Raw genomic sequence first — 25,395 nt, forward strand, 5'->3', positions numbered from 1 at the left:
GAAACAAATACGTAAAGTTATCACTTTTCATGAATGAAATTGCACATGTATTTACCACAATGGTAATATCATGTGTAGTTGTTGGTTGTACGAAGCGTTTTGAGAAGGGATCAGGCTTGAAATTTCACCGAATACCGATGTCAGGAGAGAGAAGATGGCGGTGGCTTCAGCCATCAACGGGAAAAATTGTACCCCAGTAAGCAGCAGAGATCGTGTTTGTGGCCCCCACTTTTCTTCAGGTAAACTATTCAACAGTTTAGCATGTTTAGTATGTCCAACTTTGAGCTTATTTACCAAAAGATATTTAGTGTCGCATCCTTCACGTGAAGCGGTCTCTACACTTTCGGTTTGGTTCAGTGTTGTCATGTGTTACCGATCGCTTTTTAGGCGATGAAAGTATACTAAAGTCCAATGAAGCATATTCAATAACATCTCCTTAAGCCAGCAGCCTCCTATTTGTAACCATATTTGTTTCTTTATGCGTCTAGCCATCGTTTTTTAGAATTGTCCTATTTTCGATCACCAATGCTGTGGGTCTGTTACTGTTACATAGAAGCCATACTGCAGACAAAAAATACAGCAACGTCGTGACGTTTCTTTGACATCTTGTTGAAGATTAACAGAAGATATATTATTTTTAATTCATAATTATATATTTTTGGGTGGGTGAACTGCCCAGCGGTGTCAATCAAGTAAAAATAAATGTCGGTGAAGGAAATGTCCGGCCACAATGAAGGATCGTCAACCCACTCAGTCTTCAAATTGTAGGGATCTGGCAAGGTTTTACCGTTTCCCTGATATCTCAGCTTACTCACGTATATTTGTCGGGCCTCAGGTGATAAGGATTGAGCATAATCGGACAATTTCACGGAAGGATAGTTCGCATTGTTATCAGCCGCCATTGTTCCTCTGGTTCCTTTTGCCAACCCTGCGCGGTAATCACGTGACTTCGTGACGTCACGGTTTGTAAACACTGGCGTCTCCCATTGTTTACAGTGAGTATCTCCAATATGGCGGAGCAACGAGGGTCCCGCCCAAGTCGTGACGTCAGTGAAAACCCTGTATTACTTCCCAGCTCTCTCTCGCGCCACACATACACTTAGCCAATCAGAGGTGAGCTAACTGAACAAGGTACGTTCACTGACATTACGTAAATCTGGAACTAAATATTAAACATTGAAACTTCAACATCAACAATGATAGCTATGAAGTCATGGGAGTGCCACAATAAAATATAAATCTGTTAAAAAATGAAATAAATGTATAATTATAAAGAGAATTAAATAAATATATAATTAAAGAAAGAAAGAAAGAAAGAAAGAAAGAAAGAAAGAAATGTCGACATATAAAGAGAAATAAATAAATAAATCTGTTAAAAATAAGGAATATCTGTTAAAAATATGAAGAGGAATAAATGCAAGAATAAATAAATAAATAAAAAGCAAATGCAAAACAGAAAAGACAATGACAAAATGGAAAATAAAATGAAAAAGAGAAAAGGGAAAGTAAAGACAAAATTTTCCTTTTGTAAAAAATAATTAATTCATTAATTCATTCATTTATTCCTTTTATTGTGGGCCGTGTAAGGCACACCTGTGCACTAATCATGGTGTCTAATCAGCATCTTGATATGGAACACCTGTGAGGTGGGATGGATTATCTCAGCAAAGGAGAAGTGCTCACTATCACACATTTAGACAGATTTGTGAACAATATGTGAGAGAAATGGTGATATTGTGTATGTGGAAAAAGTTTTACATCTTTGAGTTCATCTCATAAAAAAATGGGAGTAAAAATAAAGTGTTGCGTTTATATTTTTGTTGAGTGTATTTCCATAGTTGTTAGTTTTTATTCTAGCATTATATGATGTATTTTAGCAACTGTATTAAAGTTGCTCATGGTAATTTCCATCCATTTGGGATTGTTTTCTACTCTTAGGGGTTGGCTGGGGTCTTGTTTTGGTTATTTTATGCCATTTTGAGGTCATGCAGCATCATCCTTATAATTTTTTTTAACATTTCTTAAGGCTTAATTTGTCCATCTGGGAGTGTTTTATATTTCTTTATGATAATTTCCATCCATTTGAGGTCGTTTTATACTCTTAAGAGTTGTTTTTGTCATTTTTGTCTGACTGTTGTTGTTTTGTTTGTCTTGGTTTTCGGCGTTTTGTTTTTCGGTTCCATAATTTTGTTTCTTTTTTGTCCTGTGTGTGTCCATTTCTTTTGCCTCTTTGCAACTTTATCAAATGTTTGACTCTTTTTTGTTTAGTTTCATTTAGTTTGTCTCATCTTTTGTCATTTTGTTTCTCATTTTTGTAATATTTTGTCATGTTTTTGTTGATTTTTCCTTTCTTTGTCTTCTTCTGTGGTTGTGATCCTCCAGTAAATCCTCTCTGCTTCAGTTCCAGGTGACTAAATGTTGTGTTCCTTTGTAGACACTCTGATCTGGAAGTTGTAATGTGGAAATGATAAACTGAGGCTGAATGTTGATGAAACTGAATCTATTTTTCTTCATAAATTTCAGGTTGTTCATGATGTTCAGTAAAAAAGATAATTCCTTAAATGTGAACATTTTAGGACTAAAACAACGGAACCATTAGGAGTTATGGATATTTCTAGGTTATTATGCTGTGGTTTTACTGGTTTCAATGGTCGGGTCCACTGCAGATCAGACTGGACTGGATGTGGAACCTGGACTAAGATCAGTTGGACTCCGCTGATCTACAGATCTTATTTTTGTCAACGCAGTTCATCCCCAGCTGAATTCTCTGATGTCTGATTTTTTCTCTGGAACTTAAACGCCTCTCTGTCTAACTTTCAGTTGCATTTCCAAAGTTGTGGCGCAGTTTACGTCCTCCGGTCCGTCCTCCGTGTGAAGGTAATGTCAGCAGCTTTTAAACTCTTTAATGTTGGATGTTTGTTCAGAAAAGCAGCAGAAACTTGAGCCTCGCTTGAAACTTTCTCTGGAGCTGGAAGTTGAAGTAGTTTAACCGATGAACGTGTCTGAAACCGTCGAATAAATTCGGAGTGAGGAGCTGCTCCAAGCCGTTCAGTGAGGCCTGAGCTCGGCCTGATAACCGGCAGAGACCCGGTGTGACTGGATCCAGACAGCAGGAAGCCGTTCAGAGGGTTTAGTTTAAATATGAGTGTAAACAGCTTCTATATCTAACATGTACTGGTAGGTCAGCAGTGTTGGTGTTTATCTTCCCACTGTGTTTCTACCAGAGGCCTAAAGACCGAGACCCACCCGGTGTTCAAGATTAACTGGTGATCCGATCAACTGGTGATTTTCAGTTAGCGAGACAGATGTTACACCGGCAATACATAGAATGATGTCTCTGTGTAAAACTTTGCGTGGAATGATTTTTTTTGAATGCATACATCCATTTAGCTACATGTTTGCAGTTGGCTTGAATGTTTAAGGGAAAGATAATTTTTAAGCTTCGATTTCTATTTTCTTCACCTATGGGTGACTGTGTTGATGCCTGTTCAAAACACACAGATGTCAATAAACTGTTCCGAAATGCTCTTGTTGTCAGCTTTAACATTGGCTCCAAAAATCGTTATTGTTCTTTTTTGACTCACGGCTGTTCAGTCTACCAATAACATACGCGGTTTCATGAGGACTTCCACCTAACGGAGTGGAAATATCGCTTCACTGCGGCAGAGTGTGACGATCTACACCAGATTAACTGGTGACAGTCTGAGGCTTCAGTCCGACGGCCAGACAGAAACAACACGAGGAATACTGTTACTGTTTTCAAAGATTACTGCAATTAAGCTGGTGGATCTGCGTTGTTTTACTTTTATACACCTTTTAAGTAAAACAACAAAATTATATAAACCATCTGACCCACATTTTAACCAACGATTTCTCATTCCTGCCTTCAGAAGCTGCTGTTTCAAACAAGCAACACAATCTCGCAATTCAAGACATGCAAACAATAAAATGAGAAATAATAAAAACAGACCAAATAAGATTATCTCACTGCATTGTTTGACAGTAAGTTTCATCTGCAGAATCTCTCCCTGTCCTAAAAAAAGACTAAAAACCACTTCTTCACCGAATACCTTTGTACTTCACTTGCTGAAAAAAAGAAGTAACAATCCTTCTGCTCCTTCTGCAGACACCAAGGTCCTATTTAAACATTTTAACTTTTTTAATGGCATTTATCCAGGTTGTTTTCTCCTGACTAGATCCTTGCTTGTGTTGTATGTATTCTCAGATGTCACTTTGGATAAAAGCATCTGCTAAATGAAACTGTACAACTGTAGAAATATACAAAGCAGAAGTCCAGACATTAAAAAAATACAAACAAAATTAACAATTGTATCACACATAAAAGCAAAATGTATCTCTCACAGGTACATATTCTTATGTAGCTACATGTATGGAACCCTACAGAGGTAAATACTGATCACAACAAAATTTGACACTATCAAAAAAAATTCAAATGATTTAATTAGACAGGTGCTCAAGTAGCACTTGCACACAGTTAACCAATTTGCTCAAAGTGGGCACACAGGTGGGCACACCTCAAACTGGGTACAGGCACACCTGTGTGGCCAAATTTGGCTACACAGGTGGAGAGATTTGGGGAGTACATCTCTCTCTTTGTATAAGGTTGGTTAACCCATTACAACCTTGTGGGTTTAGTGAGGAGAAAGTTTAGACAAGGCAGGCATTTCATCAAGCGAGTTATAGTAGTTGTAGAGTGGTTGATAGAGTGATTGCAGTTTGATTGTGACAGAGTGAGTGGCTGTTTGAAAGTGAGTGTGTCTGAGGTAAGGTGTGTTGAGAGTCTGGTGTTATTGTCTTTTTGTGATTGTAACTGTTTTGTATGTCTGTTCTGTAATTTGTCTGTCTGTGTCTGTGTATCTGTTAAGCGTTTGTGGCATCTATAGGTAAGTGTGAAGGTAGTTTTATAGGTAAGTGTGAAGGTAGATAAGTTAGTAGATAGGTAAGCGTAGGATTTAGGTTAGTTTACGTTAGTTAGGTGTTAGTGTAGCCAGTGGTAAGAAAGGGCAACACAGGAAAATCTCTCTTAAAAAATGGACCCCAAAATGGCACAAGAGGTCCTTGACCTGAAAATGAACAACCGTGACCCTGAAGTCATCACTGCAAAACAAATACGTGATCAGAAGAAGAGCTGAAACCTTCATGGTAAAGGGTAAGGTGTATAATAGGGATTTGTAGTTTGTCAACTACACTTTCTAAACTATGTAATTTCATGTTAAATGTGCTTCACATTCACACACTAGATGGTGAACTGTACTACATATGTAGGCGGAAAAAAACTCAGCCTGATCACCTGGCAAAAGTTGTTTGCTCTGCCAAAGAGGCAAATGACATCTTTTATGAATTTCATGAAAGCCATTGTGGGGGTCACTGTGGCTGGGAGAAAACACACAGCGCTATAATCAGCTGCTGTTACTGGCCTGGCATGGAGAGTGACATTAAGAAGTGGGTACGTTGATATCTTCATAATGACTTTTAAAATGCACATGTAAGTTCATTGTTAGTGTACATTTGTATCTAGATAGAATGCCAATCTCAGGTTTAAATACTAACTAATGCTCTGCAGGTGTAAGCACTTATTTTACTTCTCTGTCTTGGTGAGTCTCAAAATTGTACTTTTAATTTTCAACCTTTTTTCATAATTTTGTGCTCTTTGTGTGACATTTTGGTCATTATGCATCATTTGTGTAATACTTTGGCCATTTGTATGTCTTTATGAGTTAATTTTTTATCTTATTTTGCTTATTTTGTGTCCTTTAGTGGTAGTTTAGCGTCTCATTTTGGCTAAACTACCACTAAAGAATATAAAACAACCAGAATGAGACTCTAAACTACCACTAAAGGATATAAAACAGCCAACATGTGATGCTGAACTACCACTAAAGGATATTTTACCACACGGTTTGAACTTATTAAAAGACGTGCGCACCGTGTCCTGGTCTCCTGTCTGCTGCTTTAACGGGTTTTGACAGTAAACCGTGATCACAGCTGCACTAGTTCCAACCGCGGTTACGTAGTTTTCTTTCTTGTTGCCTGACAGCGCATGACTCCTACGATGAGAACGCGACTTATTTCCAGATATTTTGTCAGGACCAAAATGAATAAAACAGCAGAAATCTCATTTTTAGAAGCGAAGTTGTTCCATTGTTTATTTCCTGGTTAGTCGGTAAGGGGTCCTGAAAAGCCACGCCTACGAAACATCTGTCTCAGAAACGCTGGAATCACCAGTTAATCGGATCACCAGTTAATCTTGAACACCGGCCACCATTTTAGTAACTTCCGATGGTGGACTAAAAGTTCTTGTTGTTGACGCGTTATTGTACGTATATAGTATTGTACAGGGGCATTGTACATGTATATTATATTATTTTATATTATATTATAGTAATAATAATAAGAACTTTATTTATAAACTACTTTCAGTCAAAAATGTTGTACACAAAAATGCAAACAATAAAAACAGACAAAAACAGAACAATAAAAAAGACATCAGTAAAAGTATAGTTCAGTTCCTGGGTATTGTACAGGTCCGTTGGTGCTGCAGAGAACCAGGTCCAGAAGAAGACTGTTGGGGTTCTCCTTGATAAACTGAGATCTGAAAGTATTTCCAACACTTTGTATGACAGTTTTCCAACAGAAATGAAGAGTTTGACGTGTCAGAGATCAACTGCAGACGCTGTTTGAGCAACATTTGGATTTATTATCAGAGGTGAAATATAACGAGCAAAGAGGAATCACAACTGTTCTGTTTTCTCTCTGAGGACTTTATTTTTTTTCCAGATTTCACTTCTGTGGACACAAAGAACCCGAATGAGGACAAATCTGAACTTGTGTGTTACTTTGACTTTTATTATTTCCTGAGCTCTCAGTCAGTGTTGCTGGTTTTCCTCTCAGACTGACTGAAGTCCACAAGATGAGTGATTCTGAGGAGGAGGAGTTTCCAGCCTCCAGCCGTCTGTCCATGAAGAGTGACCGGTCCAATGATATTCCTCCAGACTTTAGAGAACCTCAACCCTCAGACACCAAGTAAGAAAGCTGTCTCTAACTTATTCATGTTTCTCCTTTACAGAGTGAGAGCGACCGCGGCCTGCGGTATCGCAGATTAGCGCTCATCTGTCCGCAGATTGCTCTCCCACAACCTCTACGTGGATCCAAACTTTAAGCCGTATCACTGCCGAAGTCTAATCATTTGGTCCTTGTGTCATTTCTGACCGACCCTGAAAACTTCATTCAAATCCCCGAGTCCGTTTTGAATGATGTGGGTAACAAGGAAATGATTCACACACGCTGATCGTCACATAACTCCGCTGTGGCTCTTAGCAGCGAGACCAAGACGCCCCGTCTGCCCCAGTTGTCCGACCACGGAGCGCGTTGCCTGTGGTAGCGTCCCGCTCAGGCGGTGGTCGACCCTCCAGATGACATGGACATTTCTCTCCACTCTTTGGTGGAATAATTAATCTAATTTACCTTCATTCTTTCAGTGCTCTAACGGATCTGGATGCAACAGTTTCCATCATGGTGATTTGTCTGGTCTGTTGTCCGCTCATTTCAGCCGTTCTAATATGTTTCGTGGTTTTTTTTTTGTTTGTTTTTTTTAAAGTGTATCAATTGATGATTTTTTTTTCTTTTTTGTATTTCACCACAATATTGCACGGTTGTAAAACAGTTTAGCTCTGCTTTGGTGAAGAACATCAGTGAATTAAAGCTGCAAGCAGCGATGGACGGGTCCTCGCATCCTTGCTGGTCGGTGAATCCACGCATGTCCACCAGGTGGCGCTGTGACAGAGTGTATGTCGGTCTATGAATGGCATCTGGACCGGAGTCTGATCACAGATGTAAAGTTTCAGGCAGATTGGAGCATGTTCAGACTACTTATACAGCTTTTCCTGTCCATCCACAAGGTGGCGCTGCGACCGAATGTGGATGTCAACCTGTGGATGTGATGAGGGCTGGCCTCTGATCACACATGTAAAAGTTCAGCCAGATTGGAGCATGTTCAGAGCAGTTATAGAGCATTGTTAACCCCTTAAACTTCAGTGTACCGCCGGCGGTACACCTACTAATTTGCATAGGAATTTCAAGAATGTCCGACGGCCGCAAACGCGCTTATACAAACACTATACGCCGATGGAAAGCTTAGATTCTCATGAATCCGCCGATATAAACCACTTTCAGATGCGATTACCACAGCGGGTGAGAAAAACACATTTGTCCGACAAAAACGAATATTCATCCATCCGTTCTCTATACACGGCTTCAAAGCACACAGCGCGACTCACATTTCCGGGTTTATTATTACACACAGAAAAAAAATTCCACAAAAAACGGCCATAATCCAACCTTTTACATCCAGATGACACAAGCCAGTAAACTATTTTGTCCAAAACATGTCCTGAAGTCGTATAAAATCCATGAATCGGTCGTTTTCAAGGAAATGCACCTCGCGATGTGCGTCCAATATTCCCCGTATTTTTCGTCATTTTTTTAATTTAAAAATAGAATATTAGCGAATTTTTTTTTTTTTTTTTTTTTTTTTTTGGGTACTGAAAATGGCTGGAATTGACTGCAGTTTAAAGGGTTAATTGTCTTTCCTCTCCGTTTTTATAGCAATGCACTACTTTCTGCAGTACAATACTGTTCTAATAATGCTCTGGAGGGTTTGGAGCCACGTTGTGTTCCAACACTACTTTAATGGAGACAGAGAAGATTGGAAGGAATGTACACTGACAGTCATTAAAAACTTTGAGACCATATTTTTCCAACATAATTTTTATTTTGAAGCCCGAAACTGGATTTTCTTCATATGAATCATTTGTTTAGCATATTGGCATACAGAAACAAAAATCTAAAGTTTCAAGAATGATTTCAAACTAAAGAATTTTCCAAAAGAAACGGCACCTGCCAAACACAAAGTCACAACAGTCAATACCGAGTATGGCCTCCATCTGCTTGGATGCAGGCAGCAATCCGTCGGCGCATGCTTTGGACCAGGCTTCTGATTGTGGGTTGGGAACAGCCCATACGCCTGGATACATCACTGTAGCTCAAAGCGGCCTCCACCATACCCAGTGCCCGGAGACGTTGTTCATGTGATAGACGCGGCATGATGCTGTTCACTGGACTAACAATGGTGGCCTTTTTTGGGCCTTTATATAGGCCTTCAAAACCCATTCTCACATTGTGCAGATACTCACTGAGTATTGCTTGGTGTGTATTTGGTTCACTTTTGCAAAGTGACCAACCCATGTGCAATGAATCATGACAAAATGACAACTCATCATTATCTCAACTACCAGGGCACTAGATCATCAGTAAATCCACAATGAATAATTACAACCCCCCTACAAGCAGAATTCTGCCTACATTTCTACCTCAAAGTTTCTATTGACTGTCAGTATAGAAAAGTTGGGGTGGCGTAGCTCAGTGGGTAGAGTGGCCGTCTTGCAACCGGAGGGTTGCTGGTTCGATCCTGGCCCGGAGAGCTCATGTTGAGGTGTCCCTGAGCAAGAACCCCTAATTGCTCCTGATGGGTCGTGGTTAGCGCCTTGCATGGCAGCTTCTTTCATCAGTGTGTAAATGGATGAATGTGATGTATAATGTTTGGGTATCTTTCAGGTATAGTAAAGCGCTATATAAATACAGACCATTTACCATGTGGCAGAGCCGTCTGCTTCACCTACAGAGTGAGGTGGAGGCAGAGCAGAGAAGGTATTTTCAAGGGAAAAGTAAATTCAACAAATGAAACATGACCGACATGGAAGTCCTCAGAAGGGTGGGAGCATTTCACGCTTCACAAAAGAAAAAGCATGCTGCGTGTCCACTACAAGCGATTTTTCTCGCACGGCAACGCATGTATCTGAAAATCGTACGGACAGTGGATGGTCACAATCAAACCCCTACGTGGTCACGTGACTGCACTTTGAGCTTGACAGTCCGACAGATGAGTCGATAAACACAGCCGCTCGCCCGCAAACTTTCCCGCTTATCCGATTCATCGATTAATGGAAAAAAATAATATACCAATTTATCGATTATTAAAATAATCGTGAGTTGAAGCCCTAGTGTATATGATGATAGAATTGATCAGTGATTGATGAGAGAACTAACATGTGTTTCTGCAGATGGAGAGCAGAGTTTCCAGCCTCCAGCCGTCTGTCCATGAAGAGTGACCGGTCCAATGGTCTTCCTCCAGACTTCAGTAAAGAACCTGAACCCTCAGACACAAGTAAGAAAGCTGTCTCTGACTTATTCATGTGTCTCCTTTATAACTCCATCTGTCAGTTAGATGTTGTTGATTGTAGTGGGTAGATTAAAATGAACTTTGAAAAGGTTTTTGTGACACAAATAGAAATCCTTCATCCTGTTTTCCTCTCAGCATCTTCAGTAGGAAAACTGTAATCTATTCAGAGGACGACTGCAAACATGAACCATCTCATCATCTGTAGGAAAGACCTCCATCTTTAAGTGTTCTGATGGTCTGTCTCTCTTCTATTGTTAATTGCCTTTCCTCTCTATTTTTATAGCAATGCACTACTTTCTGCAGTACAATACTGTTCTAATAATGCTATGGAGGGTTTGGAGCCACGTTGTGTTCCAACACTACTTGTATGCAGACAGAGAAGATTGGAAGGAATGTATGCGTGTCCACTACAAGCGATTTTCTCGCACGGCAACGCACGCATCTGTAAATCGTACGGAGGGCGGATGGTCACAATCAAACCCCTACGTGGTCACGTGACTGCGCTTTGAGCTTGACAGTCCAACAGATGAGTTGATAAACACAGCCGCTTGGCCGCAAACTTTCTCTGTTGTTTTGAAAACATCCATCCATTCTCTATACACCGCTTTATCCTCACTAGGGTCATGGGGGCTGCTGGAGTCTATCCCAGCTGACTCGGGTGAAGGCAGAGGACACCTGGACAGGTCACCAGTCTGTCACAGGGCTACATATACAGACACACAATCACACTCACATTCACACCTACGGACAATTTAGAGTAACCAATTAACCTCAGCATGTTTTTGGACTGTGGGAGGAAGCCGGAGTACCCGGAGAAAACCCACGCATGCACAGGGAGAACATGCAAACTCCATGCAGAAGATCCCAGGTCCACCCTGTTTTGAAAACACTTCAGCGAAAAGTGTTTCTGAAAGCATGTGATGCGAGAAATAAGCTGTGCAGCAGGTGAATCTGTCCTCGTTTTAGTTCACCGAAGCTTAGTTTAGATGTTTGAGGACAGTTTCACGATGCGTGGAATCTCCGCACGGCGTATCAAATTTGCATAAAGCAGAAGTCGAGTCTACTTTATGCAAATGAGCTGCAGGTAAACACACCAACTGGACCAGCATACCACATGTGGCGTGTCATCTAGTGGACACGCACCTTAAGTCACTACATTATCCTACGTTTGTTCCGTTTTAAAGCGAGGAAACTCTGGTAGCTTGCCTGATGCGAGCGTTAGCTTGTTAGCTGATTAATAACAGTGATAGAACACACGTGTGAGAGAGATGCTTTTTATTTCACTTTAATCAGCTTAAGCATGGTTTGGATATGTATTATAAATAAACATAACTTGCACACAATGGTGGTAATAATTTAAAACTTAAGCCTCAAGTTTAAATTTTCTGACAAAGTCTGAGTGAAGACACTGGTCTGTGTTGGAGTGAAACAGGATGAACTGCATTGACAGGCTTCATGATGAGAAAGACATCACACCACAGCAAGCAGCTGTCTGACTGAGAGCATCCTCAACATGACCGTCACTGACATGAGGCCTCTGTAGATGGTTGAAGACGAAGGCTTCACGACAATGATCTTATTTGCTCTGTCATTCCAAATCTTCTATTTCTGAATAAAGAGGCGGAAATTAAAAATGTTTTTTTTATCCGATTCATCGATTAATGGAAAAAATAATCGACCAATTAATCGATTATTAAAATAATCGTTAGTTGAAGCCCTAGTGTATATGATGATAGAATTGATCAGTGATTGATGAGAGAACAAATGTGTTTCTGCAGATGGAGAGCAGAGTTTCCAGCCTCCAGCCGTCTGTCCATGAAGAGTGACCGGTCCAATGATATTCCTCCAGACTTCAGTAAAGAACCTGAACCCTCAGACACAAAGTAAGAAAGCTGTCTCTGACTTATTCATGCATCTCCTTTATAACTCCATCTGTCAGTTAGATGTTGTTGATTGTAGTGGGTAGATTAAAATGAACTTTGAAAAGGTTTTTGTGACACAAATAGAAATCCTTCATCCTGTTTTCCTCTCAGCATCTTCAGTAGAAAAGCTGTAATCTATTCAGAGAGAACGACTGAAACATAAACCATCTCATCATCTGTAGGAAAGACCTCCATCTTTTAAGTGTTCTGATGGTCTGTCTCTCTTCTATGTTTATTGCCTTTCCTCTCTATTTTATAGCAATGCACTACTTTCTGCAGTACGATACTGTTCTAATAATGCTATGGAGGGTTTGGAGCCACTTTGTATTCCAACACTACTTGTATGCAGACAGAGAAGATTGGAAGGAATGTAGAAAAGTAGGGGTAGCGTAGCTCAGTGGGTAGAGTGGCCGTCTTGCAACCGGAGGGTTGCTGGTTCGATCCTGGCCGGGAGAGCTCATGTTGAGGTGTCCCTGAGCAAGAACCCCTCATTGCTCCTGATGGGTCGTGGTTAGCGCCTTGCATGGCAGCTTCTTTCATCAGTGTGTAAATGGATGAATGTGATGTATAATGTTTGGGTGTCTTTCAGGTATAGTAAAGCACTATATAAATACAGAGCTGTCTGCTTCACCTACAGACTTTTCAAAGGAAAAGTAAATTCAACAAATGTAGGGCTGCAACAATGAATCAATAAAATTGATAATAATCAATTTATTAAAAGCGTTAGCAACGAATTGCATTATCGATTCGTTGTGTCGCGCGATTCATGCGTCACTTGCCATGTCGTGGAGCAGTCTACTTCACTTGCAGAGCGAGTTGAACAGAGGGAGGTGGAGGCAGAGCAGAGGCTGTGTTTTCAAAAGAAAGTAAATTCGAAAAATGAAACATGACTGACACGGAGAAAACAGTTTGACTGAAGTCCTCAAAAGTGTGGTAGCATTTCACGCTTCACAAAACAAAGACATTCTGCCTGTCCACGACATGCGAATGCACGCATCTGAAAATCGCACTGATGCCGGACGGTCACGAGCGGGCCACTACGTGGTCACGTGACCGTGCTTTCAGCTTGACGGTCTGATAGATGCATCTGATAAACACAGCGGCTCGGCCGCAAACTTTCAAAAACACTTCAGGGAAAAGTATTTCTAAAGCATTTGAGGCAAGAAATAATCTGAGCAGCAGCTGAACCTGTCCTGGTTTTAGTTCACAGACGGCTAGTTTAGATGTTTGACAGTAGAAGAGTCTATTTTATGCAAATGAGCTGCAGGTAAACACACTGGATCGCAGCTGGAAACGCACCGTAACCGGACCAGCATGCCACATGCGATGTGTCTCATCTAGTGGACACGCACCTTAACTCACTGCATTATCCTACATTTGTTCTGTTTTAAAGTGAGGAAATGTAATATCAGTCTCTCTGATTGTTTGTCTGATGCTAGCGTTAGCTTGTTAGCTGATTAATAACAGTGATAGAACACACGTGTGAGAGAGAAACTTTGTATTTCACTTTAATCAGCTTAAGCATGGTTTGGATATGCATTACAAATAAACGTAACTTGCACACGATAGTGGTAATAATTTAAAACTTAAGCCTCAAGTTTTAATTTTCTGACAAAGTCTGAGTGAAGACACTGGTCTGTGTTGGAGTGAAGCAGGATGAACTGCATTGACAGGCTTCATGATGAGAAAGACATCATGTCCACCACAGCAAGCAGCTGTCTGACTGAGAGCATCCTCAGCATGACCTTCACTGACATGAGGCCTCTGTAGATGGTTGAAGACAAAGGCTTCACTACAATGATCTTATTTGCTCTGTCATTCCAAATCTTCTATTTCCGAATAAAGAGGCGGAAATTAAAAATGTTTTTTTTATCCGATTAATGGAAAAAATGATCGGCCGATTAATCGATTATTAAAATAATCGTTAGTTGCAGCCTTAAACAAATGAAACATGACTGACACGGAGAAAACAGTTTGACCGAAGTCCTCAGAGGTGTGGGAGCATTTCACGCTTCACAAAAGAAAAAACATGCTGCGTGTCCACGACATGCGATTTTTCTCGCACGGCAACGCATGCATCTGAAAATCGTACGGACGGTGGACGGTCATGAGCAGTGTGCGCCAATGACGTCGAACCATCGGTCAAATCTGATTTGTGTACCAAAAGTCCGGTAAAACTTACTACATTACTGGTCTCATGTCCAGTGTAATTTTTTTCCTGTAACCCCGAAGTTCCACATAATGTGATCCCGCCACGCAATGGAACGAAGCGCCGCCGTCTTGCTCCGAAAGTCAAAGCACACAGCAAGCGCAGCGCAGCGGCGCGCCGTCCGGATGGGGAGGGCTGCTCCTCAGAGAGGCTCTGGTGTGAACAGCGATATCACGCGATAAAAACACATGATATGAACAGAAAATAAATAAACCACACCTCATTTCGCTTCTACAAGGTCGCTCTGCTCGACCCAGCCACATTGCTCTGTGATTTATACTTCTAGCATGGTTAGTACATGATTTATGTTTTGATCTCAAATGAGTGCTTTTCTTTATCCAATAGTTAATTTTGTATGGTTTATTCTATATAAAAACGGTAATTTCTCTTCGCCCATGGCGTCGTGTTGTATCTGGGACATAATCAATAAAGTAGTAAATTTGTATAACAATTATTAAAATTGAATTATACATCAACTTTTGGTACATTTATGCATAAAATATTCGGTCCAGTAAAAACTGTTTCGGTCCAGTAAAAAATTGCTGTTTACTGGTCCACGGTCCAGTAATAAATTGTGCCCATTCGCGCAGACTGCATGAGCAAACCCATACGTGGTCACGTGACTGCGCTTTGAGCTTGACAGTCCAGCAGATGAGTCGATAAACACAGCGACTCGGCCGCAAACTTTCTCTGTTGTTTTAAAAACGCTTCAGTGAAAAGTGTTTCTGAAAGCATGTGATGCGAGAAATAAGCTGTGCAGCAGGTGAATCTGTCCTCGTTTTAGTTCACCGAAGCTTAGTTTAGATGTTTGAGGACAGTTTCACGATGCGTGGAATCTCCGCACGGCGTATCAAATTTGCATAAAGCAGAAGTCGAGTCTACTTTATGCAAATGAGCTGCAGGTAAACACACCAACTGGACCAGCATACCACATGTGGCGTGTCATCTAGTGGACACGCACCTTAAGTCACTACATTATCCTACGTTTGTTCCGTTTTAAAGCGAGGAAACTCTGGTAGCTTGCCTGATGCTAGCGTTAGCTTGTTAGCTGATTAATAACAGTGATAGAACACACGTGTGAGAGAGATGCTTTTTATTTCACTTTAATCAGCTTAAGCAGGATTTGGATATGTATTATAAATAAACGTAACTTGCACACAATGGTGGTAATAATTTGAAGATTACGCCTCAAGTTTAAATTTTCTGACAAAGTCTGAGTGAAGACACTGGTCTGTGTTGGAGTGAAACAGGATGAACTGCATTGACAGGCTTCATGATGAGAAAGACATCACACCACAGCAAGCAGCTGTCTGACTGAGAGCATCCTCAACATGACCGTCACTGACATGAGGCCTCTGTAGATGGTTGAAGACGAAGGCTTCACGACAATGATCTTATTTGCTCTGTCATTCCAAATCTATTTCTGAATAAAGAGGCGGAAATTAAAAATGTTTTTTTTATCCGATTCATCGATTAATGGAAAAAATAATCGACCAATTAATCGATTATTAAAATAATCGTTAGTTGAAGCCCTAGTGTATATGATGATAGAATTGATCAGTGATTGATGAGAGAACAAACATGTGTTTCTGCAGATGGAGAGCAGAGTTTCCAGCCTCCAGCCGTCTGTCCATGAAGAGTGACCGGTCCAATGATATTCCTCCAGACTTCAGTAAAGAACCTGAACCCTCAGACACAAAGTAAGAAAGTGTTTCTGCTCTAAACTGACCTGATGGAAGATGAAGGTTTTAGGATGGAGGAAGATGTTCTGCTGAAACAGTCACACAGTGGTCAGAATGCAGAACTGATCTGGATTTTAGAAGCAGAAGTTCTGATGGTGTTTCTGTAGTAAAACACTTGAAAACATTCAACATCTTCAGCTCAGTGTTAGTCAGTCAGCGTAAAGATTTTCAGAGTGAAAGAACATTGTTGAGATGTGTAGCTGATGTTGTGGTTGGTCTTGATTGGTTCCTGGTTGTGATGATCCAGATGTTTAAATGAAAGCTGAACGCTGTGAGTCTGAGGCTGCTGCTCTGTCACAGTTTCTCCATGATTTGTTCTCTGAGTTAAAGTGAAGTGAGCCGAGCTGAGCTGCCAAAGTGAGTAAAGCAGTGAAGAAGAGAAGCAGCTGTCTGTGATGGAAGGCTGTTACTGTGAAGCTGCTGCACAAAGTGTTGAGTTTGTATGAACAGCAAACTGCAGGCAGATGAGTGAGAGTTTAATCAGACAGCTGATGGACTGGAGTTAATAATAAAAGGAAGCAGCTTTTTATTAGCGGCTGAACTCAGAACAGTAGCCTCACTTTGACTGTTCTCTTCTGCTCTGTGGAGTCAGATGTGGATGTTTTTCTCCAGATGATGTGAGATGTGATGAATAAATGTGTTGACAGAGTGATGAAGAGGAGGGGAGTTTGTGTGGAGGAGCAGCCGTCCTGCTGTGCTCGGTGTCAGGACGTCCTGAAGGATCCAGTCTCTAGCAGCTGTGGACACTGGTTCTGCAGACAGTGCATCAGCTCATACTGGGACCAGTCTGCTCCATCAGGACACTCCTCCTGTCCCCAGTGTGGAAAAAGATCCAGAAGCAGCAGCTGTGGACAAAGTAAGACTGAACATCTGCTGGTGGACTGATGTGTGGAAACTGAGCTTGTTGTTGTGTTGTCCAGACATGAAAGATGTTTGTGTTTGTTGAGTCTGATTGTTTGTGTGGTCTGTGAGCAGGTGTTGGTCTGCAGGAGGTTCTGCAGGAACATAAGATGAGTCTGAGGAGGAGATGTGAACATGTGACTGAAGGAAGTGATGAAGCAGGAGGTGGAACCCTCCTCAACAGGATCTACACTGAGCTCTACATCACAGAGGGACACAGTGGAGAGGCTGATGTCCAACATGAGGTGGGGCAGCTGGAGACAGCTTCCAAGAAGAGCCTCCATGACACTCCCATCAGGTGCCAGGACATCTTTAAAGCCTTACCTGAGCAGCAGAGAGCCATCAGAGTGGTCCTGACCAACGGCGTGGCCGGCGTGGGAAAAACCTTCTCAGTGCTGAAGTTCACTCTGGACTGGGCAGAGGGTGGAGAAAACCAAGACGTCAGTGTGGTGGTGGTGCTTCCGTTCAGGGAGCTGAACTTGATCAGAGATGAGCAGCACAGTCTTCTCACGCTGCTCCATGTTTTCCATCCAACATTACAGAAGGTGACGGCAGAGCAGCTGGCTGTCTGTAAACTTTTGTTCATCTTTGACGGTCTGGATGAAAGCAGACTTTCACTGGATTTCACCAACAGGAAGGTTGTGTCTGACGTCAGCCAGAAGTCATCGCTGGACGTTCTGCTGGTCAACCTCATGGAGGGGAATCTGCTTCCCTCGGCTCTGGTCTGGATCACTTCCCGCCCTGCGGCAGCCAATCAGATCCCTCCTAAACGTGTGGACAGGTTTACAGAAGTACGAGGCTTCACCGACGTCCAGAAGGAGGAGTACTTCAGGAGGAGGATCAGTGATGAAGAGCGCTCCAGAACAATCATCTCCCACATGAAGACATCCAGGAACCTCCACATCATGTGTCGACTCCCAGTGTTCTGCTGGATCACTGCTGCAGTTCTGGAGCACATGTTGAGCACAGAGCAGAGAGGACAGCTGCCCCAGAGCATGACTGAGATGTTCTCACACTTCCTGCTGGTTCAGACACAGAGGAAGAAGAAGAAGTACCATGAGGGACCTGAGATGAGTCCACAGGAGCTGACGGAGGCTGACAGGAAAGTTCTTCTGAAGCTGGGGAGGCTGGCCTTTGAACATCTGGAGAAAGGAAACATCATGTTCTACCAAGAAGACCTGGAGCAGTGTGGTCTGGATGTGACAGAGGCCTCGGTGTTGTCAGGAGTTTGTACCCAGATCTTCAGAAGAGAGTGTGAGATGTTCCAGAAACCAGTCTACTGCTTTGTTCATCTGAGCGTTCAGGAGTTTCTGGCTGCAGTCTACATGTTCCACTGTCACACCAACGGGAACACTGAGGTGCTGAAGAAGTTCCTGGGAGAAGATTACAAGAACTCATCCCTGGATGATTTCCTGGACAGAGTCATGGAGAAATCCCTCAGAAGTAGAAATGGTCACCTGGATCTGTTTGTTCGCTTCCTTCATGGCCTCTGTCTGGAGTCCAACCAGAGACTCTTAGGAGGTCTGCTGGGTCAGACAGAGAACCATCCAGAAATGATCCAGACAGTCATCGACAACCTGAAGAAGAGCAACAGTGATGAAATAAGATCGATACTCAAATATCCTCATGAGGATATCAGTGATGAAATATCTCCAGACAGAAGCATCAACATCTTCCACTGTCTGATGGAGATGAAGGATCTCTCGGTACATCAGGAGATCCAAGAGTTCCTGCAGTCAAAGAACAGATCAGAGAAGGAACTCTCTGAGATCCACTGCTCAGCTCTGGCCTACATGCTGCAGATGTCAGAGGAGGTTCTGGATGAGGTGGACCTGAACAAGTACAGAACATCAGTGGAGGGAAAACTGAGACTGATTCCAGCTGTGAGGAACTGCAGAAAGTTTCGGTGAGTCCAGATGTGATGAACATGATCAGTCAGAGTAGATCAGTAGTTCAGTTCTTCACATGTTCTCACTAGAACATCTCATTCTTCTTCATGTTCCTCTTGTTTATTTCAAACATCATGTCAGCTGTGTTTAGTCTCAGATGTTCTTCAGCTGCTTCAAACGCTGTGAAAATGTGGATTTTTCACATTCATGTGTTTAAAGCAGATAAAAATGAACAGTTTTTCTATTTAATTCTAATAATTTATTCTTCTGAGGTTCTTCCTTTGGCTGATGGAGGAAACATGCAGATCTGCTGAAACTCATGAAGAACTGTAGAGGTTCTTTATGTGGAAGCATTTTACAGTTTTCAGTGAAGCAGTAAAATTATTATCACATGAGGAGCTTCTGAAATCTTTTCTAATCAGATTTGATCAGATTATTTCTGTCCTCTTCAGAGTTTAACATCAGATCTGTGTCATTAACAAACATTTCTGAAGTCTGACAGAAATGATTGAAGGAATTCTTGCTGTCACTGATGTGAACTGAATCTGAATTAGTTTGAGTTCTTAGTTTTTATTTCATATTATTTTTGGTTGTATCTGATTAAACTATATTGTTCTTTGTTGTCAGTGTTACATGTAATATTCAGTTTTTGTGCCTTTAAAAGACTCAGAAGTAGTTTTTGAAATGTTGCTGAGGAATAAATAAATCTTATAAAGATTTAAACATAACTTTATCTGACAGTAATGAGATGATATTGATGCTGTAACAGTGATTTGGTTTCTCATGTAGAGAATAATCCTGAGATCAGTGAAGTGATTGAGCTGTTTGTCCAACAGTTTCTATCTAAAGCTTGTTAACTTGGACATGAGGCTCCATAAACTACTGATCATACAAAGACTGACGCTGCTAAATGTTTTAGCAAAGTTTGGCAGAAAATAAGCCTCATACGGCTGCTCCAAAAAATGTAGACAAAAGTGTAGGCTGCAACACAACTATTGGTAGAAACTACACTTTGTGATTAAAATTGCACTCGTTAATTTTGGGGAATCATTCTCAGATTGTCTGAGAAAATGATCGATTTAGACGAAGTCTTTAAGGGACTTTGATGAAAAAGAATCTGTTATCTGAAAGTCATAAGTTCTGATTTCATTGACCTCCAGTTCCCAAAACACAGAAATACACGGTAGAACTGATGATAATTATGTACAAACATTTATAAAATAATGCTTTGAACAAATAATATCAACAACAGACAGTGAATAAATAAATGAATAAATGCAGATAAACTGATGAACTGTGATCGTCACTGGAAGCAGTTTTTAGAAAAGATGATGAGTTTAGAATCAGTCTGTAACTGGAAAACCAATTGTAATTTGTAAATTCACCTGTTCAGCAGAAGGAAAGTGATACCTGTGTAGTCTTTGTAGTAGTGAGAGAGAGGCAGGATGTGAAGCTGTGATGATCTGATGGATGAGTTGGTTCAGGAACACAGAGACAAGGAGGAAGTTTGGCAGGTTGGTGCTGCTAAAGTTTACCGAAGTAAAAACACTGAGAGTCAAAGCTCAGTTATCAAGAAAATATTCACGCTGTTGTAGTATTAAAGAGAACTTAAGAAGTCAAACTTTAAGTCAAATATAGAAAAACAAAGCCCCAGTTTTAAGATAAGTTATTTGTTTCTTTAAGCCTTAATAAAAGAACCCAGTTTGAATCCTTTGTTTTAGTTTAAATCATTCTGAATTTCTCTGAGTTTGAACCCACTTCTTCTGTTTTCAAAGACCGGTTCTATTCTTAAGATCAGTAGCATTTCTCTAAGACCCCCATGTTCTACAAACTGCTTGTAATGCAAATCCTCGTCTGCAGAGGGTCGGTTTTCCTCACAGTTTACACTTTATGACCGTTATCAGATTCTAGTGGAGGTAGGAGACATCCTGTGGTCTCCAGGAGAACCGTTAGTGGTCCAGATGTTCTGCTGTCAAATGTATGAAGGAAATATAAAGTGTCCTCTTTCATAACAACATGTTTGATCATTTATGTCTCATTACAGACTTTCTGGCTGCTATCTCTCAGAGAGTCACTATGAAGTCGTGGCCTCAGCTCTGAAGTCCAACCCCTCCCATCTGATAGAACTGGACTTGACTGGAAACAACCTGGAGGATTCAGGAGGAGTGAAGCATCTTTGTGACGGACTGCAGAGTCCAAACTGCAAACTGGAGACTCTCAGGTCAGTTCACTGTTGATGGTTTATCAATATATTCAATTTAAATCTGTCTGTTGTCAACAGTGTGGAAGTTGATTAGTGTGAGTCAGAAGCTGAAGCTTGATGTTAGTGTGAGCTGAGCTGATGAAGTGATTCCTTCCAGTGGAGTTGTGTTAGGAAGAGAGCAGTGGACAGTCAGTGTGGACAGCAGGAATCAGAATCCCTCTGTAATGTACAGATGACATGTGACTGTTGTTGAAGACACACTGGAAGATGTGAAGGAGACAAAGCTAGCAAGCTGATTTCCACAGAAGAAGAAGAAGAAGGTGATGGAATAAATGAAAGAATGAAGAGATTTGATGTTGATCCTTTGATGAGAGAGTGGACTGAGGTCAGCAGATGTTACTGATGTGTGGACATGAATAGGTGGATGAATGTTGTGCTGACATGTGGATGATGTGTGTAGAAGGCTGACATGATGATGATCCACAATAAGAGAAGGACAAAGTCACTGTGCTGCTTTTAGAGAAAAGCTGATTGATGAGGACAAAGTAATGTTGATCTGCACATTCAGAACCTGAACACATCTGATGGATCATCAATGATTTTATACACAACTTTGATTCTTTATTCAGATTGGAGGACTGCGTATTGTCAGAGATCAGCTGTGATTCTCTGGTCTCAGCTCTGAAGTCCAACCCCTCACATCTGGAACATCTGGACCTGAGCATGAACATCAACCTGAAGGATTCAGGAGTGAAACATCTAAGTGGTTTTGTGGAGAGTCCAGACTGCATCCTGAAGACTCTGAGGTCAGACATCATGTTTTATTTGTGTGCTGAGATGAATGTGATGTAAAGTTGTGGTGACTCTAAACTGCAGCCATCAGGCTGATGTTCTACTGATCCACACTGAGGATCTTCATGGGAACGTCTGTTTTCTTCTTCTCTGCTTTAGTCCTTTGACTGTGGCAGAGAAATGTTGAGCTGTACATTTCAAAGTTGCATAAAAGCAGAAAAATCCTCCAGTGAATAATTGACTGTGAAACTCTGACACACGTGATCTTCAGCTCAGATCTGACCTCATGTTTTTCTACACTTCAGACTGAAACCAGGCAGCAACTCAGGATTATTTTCTGGTTTATTTTCCTGTCAGTGATTAAATAAAGTCTAAAAGGTAAAAACAGTGAAAACTGTTGATCCACTTTGTCAGAGTTGAAGGTGACGTCTTCAGATGTCTGGTTTTGTTCCAGCAACAGTCCAAAAGCACAAATATTCAGTTTAATGTGACAGAAAGCAGAAAGTGTTGACAGTGGACAGACTGGAACCAGTTTGGTGTTTTACTGGATCAATGACTCCAACCATGATGGAAATGTTTCTGATGTTTTGTCCATGGACTCATCAAATAGTGGACTGATAGTTTGAGCTGTAATTGAAGCAGTTTTTCATCCTGAGAGACAGAAACTAATATTCAGCATCTGCTGGTTGAACACTTGGATGAAGCCATGTGATGTTCAGAAAGTGAAATGTTGAAATCCAAGATGCAGCCGTTTGATTTATCTGCTGATGAAAGGTGAAGCTGATCCATCAGTTGTTGAATGAGCAGAAAATCCAGCAGCAAAAGTTGTGACTTTTGATGAAGAGTTGAAGTCATTTATCAGGAGCAACGGGGAGATTTTCTGCTGATTTTCTTCTTTTCTCTGGTTGGAGTCATTAGAAAGTGAAGATGTTTGTGTTTGATAAAAGAGTTTGAAGACGTCACCTGGTCCTCTGAAAACTGTGATGGACACTTTCCAACATCAATGACAGATGGATGAAGAATGAAATGATGTGAATGTAGAGTCCTGATGGAAAGGTCTCCATGGTTCCAGAACATGAAGATCTTTTAGAGTCTGGAGCCTCATTTTGTCCACGTTTCCTTCTTGTGTTTGTGTGACTGTGAGCAGAAAGTGAAATAAATGTGCGAGTGTTTGTTGCTCAGCATGAGTTTGTGTGGATGGAGCCACTGGTGGAGCTGCAGAGTTTCAGAGCTGAAGTCACTCCGTCTTTATTGAAGCAGCAGCATGTTGTCATTAATATTAATGAGAGCTCTTCTTCACTGCTTCTGTTGGACTGTTTGAAGCTGCATCCTGTTGGCTTCAGCTGCTTGGAGTTTCCATTTTGTAAACTTGGACCTTCTGAAGCTTCTTCAGCTCTGAACTCATGATGAAACTCTGAATGATTTCAAGCAGGAACTTTGTCTCCTCAACTCACATCTTTTATTCTTATTCAGATTGTTGGGCTGCAGTTTGTCAGAGATCAGCTGTGATTCTCTGGTCTCAGCTCTGAAGTCCAACCCCTCCCATCTGGAACATCTGGACCTGAGCTGGAACAACCTGATGGATTCAGGAGTGAAACATCTGAGTGGTTTTGTGGAGAGTCCAGACTGCATCCTGAAGACTCTGAGGTCAGACATCATGTTTTCAGTGATTCAAAGTTCTCATCTTTGGCTGAATGTTTCTTTTTTCTCATCAGTTTTAATGACTGCTGTGAATCATCCACAGAGTTTTTCTTTTTAAATGTAGCAGGGAGTCATAAAGTCTAGACTGAGTCCAGAGTCAAAGCTAAAGTGTCCTTAAAGTTCTCTGTGCTGAGCTGATAGAAGTCAGTGAGTAGAAGAATCTCCTCACCTGTCAGCACCTGTTGTGTGTCACATCACTGCAACACTTTAAGTGGAAGCTCACCAGTGGCACAAACTCTCTCCTTCATCCTTTCCAGCATTTAGAGCTTTGAGATGACTGAAGTAAAGACAGTGGCTTTATCTGTTGCTCAACCTTGAGATGCTTTTCACCTTTCTGTCCTGGAAGCAAATGTATTTGTCCTCTGTGGTCCAGCAGCTTCTCCTCTGGTAGAATAAATGAACAGATCTCATTGATGAAGCTGCACATATGAAAATAAGATTTGAAGGAGATTTAAGGTTGACTTGATGCATAGAAATCCAGATTTCTGCAGCTCTGAACTCATGATGAAACTCTGAATGATTTCAAGCAGGAACTTTGTCTCTTCAACTCACATCTTTTATTCTTTATTCAGATTAGAGTTCTGCAGTTTGTCAGAGATCAGCTGTGATTCTCTGGTCTCAGCTCTGAAGTCCAACCCCTCCCATCTGGAACATCTGGACCTGAGCAGGAACAACCTGAAGGATTCAGGAGTGAAACATCTGAGTGGTTTTGTGGAGAGTCCAGACTGCATCCTGAAGACTCTGAGGTCAGTTCACTGACTGTCTGTTACTGTTGGAGATCTGATGTGTTTAATGACAACTGAAGCTCATTTCTGTTCAACAGAACTTCCATCCATGAAGCTGTAAATCTGCTCTGGTTCACATTTTCTGTTTTTGTCCTCAATCCAGTTTGTTGTGACCAAAGTGGAGTGTTTGTAGCAGAAAGTGTCTAAAATGTTGAGTGTTAGTTGTTAAAGTAAATGAATGTTTGTAGTTTGAGCTGAAGAGTCACATCTGGATCCAGAAGATCCTCTGAACTCAGATCAGTTTGAAGAGACAAAGTTTAGTGAGTGAAGTCTAAATATTTCTTTGGTTTGTGTTGAGTTTTATTTGATTGATCCTAATCCTGTTGATGATGCAGCATGTTACTGATGTGTGGACATGAATAGGTGGATGAATGTTGTGCTGACATGTGGATGATGTGTGTAGAAGGCTGACATGATGATGATCCACAATAAGAGAAGGACAAAGTCACTGTGCTGCTTTTAGAGGAAAGCTGATTGATGAGGACAAAGTAATGTTGATCTGCACATTCAGAACCTGAACACATCTGATGGATCATCAATGATTTTATACACATCTTTGATTCTTTATTCAGATTGGAGGACTGCGTATTGTCAGAGATCAGCTGTGATTCTCTGGTCTCAGCTCTGAAGTCCAACCCCTCCCATCTGGAACATCTGGACCTGTTCTTCAACAACCTGCAGCATCCATCAGTGAAACGTCTGTTAGATCTTGTGGAGAGTCCAGACTGCAGCCTGAAGACTCTGAGGTCAGTAGAAGGTTCCATCAGTCTCTGCTGCTTCCAGCAGTTTTCTACTAAACACAGTCAGTATCAAAGCAAAGGTCCAGTGTCTCCTGTAAACCTGCAGCTTCTCAGTGAAGCTGTGAGAGCAGAATGGAGACAGAAACACAGAGACAGCAGTCAGCCAATCAGAGGAGCCACAAGCTTGTTGTCATGGTGTGTTTGAGTGGATGTGAAGCCGACTGTTGTTGTTGTGTTGATGTGTTGCGGAAATA

General features: G+C 41.3%; 1 protein-coding gene across 4 annotated transcripts; it reads left to right on the forward strand.

The window, feature by feature from the left end:
* Positions 1-2,741: 2,741 nt before the first annotated feature.
* On the forward strand, positions 2,742-25,378 carry LOC127536208 (protein NLRC3-like). Of its 4 annotated transcripts, XM_051955947.1 has the most exons (11): positions 2,742-2,877; positions 6,913-7,044; positions 12,037-12,141; positions 15,985-16,089; positions 16,779-16,987; positions 17,107-18,937; positions 20,965-21,141; positions 21,753-21,929; positions 23,389-23,562; positions 24,189-24,362; positions 24,974-25,378. In XM_051955947.1, the coding sequence occupies exons 2-11, from the start codon at positions 6,932-6,934 to the stop codon at positions 25,344-25,346; spliced, it is 3,438 nt and encodes a 1,145-aa protein (XP_051811907.1). In that variant the 5' UTR covers positions 2,742-2,877; positions 6,913-6,931; the 3' UTR covers positions 25,347-25,378. The 4 variants fall into 4 exon arrangements, with proteins under 4 accessions (XP_051811907.1, XP_051811904.1, XP_051811906.1 ...); XM_051955944.1 differs by lacking the exons at positions 21,753-21,929; positions 23,389-23,562; positions 24,189-24,362 and having other exon boundaries at positions 24,974-25,375; XM_051955946.1 differs by lacking the exons at positions 15,985-16,089; positions 21,753-21,929; positions 23,389-23,562; positions 24,189-24,362 and having other exon boundaries at positions 24,974-25,377.
* The last annotated feature ends 17 nt before the right edge of the window (positions 25,379-25,395 follow it).

Source organism: Acanthochromis polyacanthus, chromosome 11 (assembly GCF_021347895.1).
Source record: "Acanthochromis polyacanthus isolate Apoly-LR-REF ecotype Palm Island chromosome 11, KAUST_Apoly_ChrSc, whole genome shotgun sequence".
NCBI lineage: Eukaryota > Metazoa > Chordata > Actinopteri > Pomacentridae > Acanthochromis > Acanthochromis polyacanthus.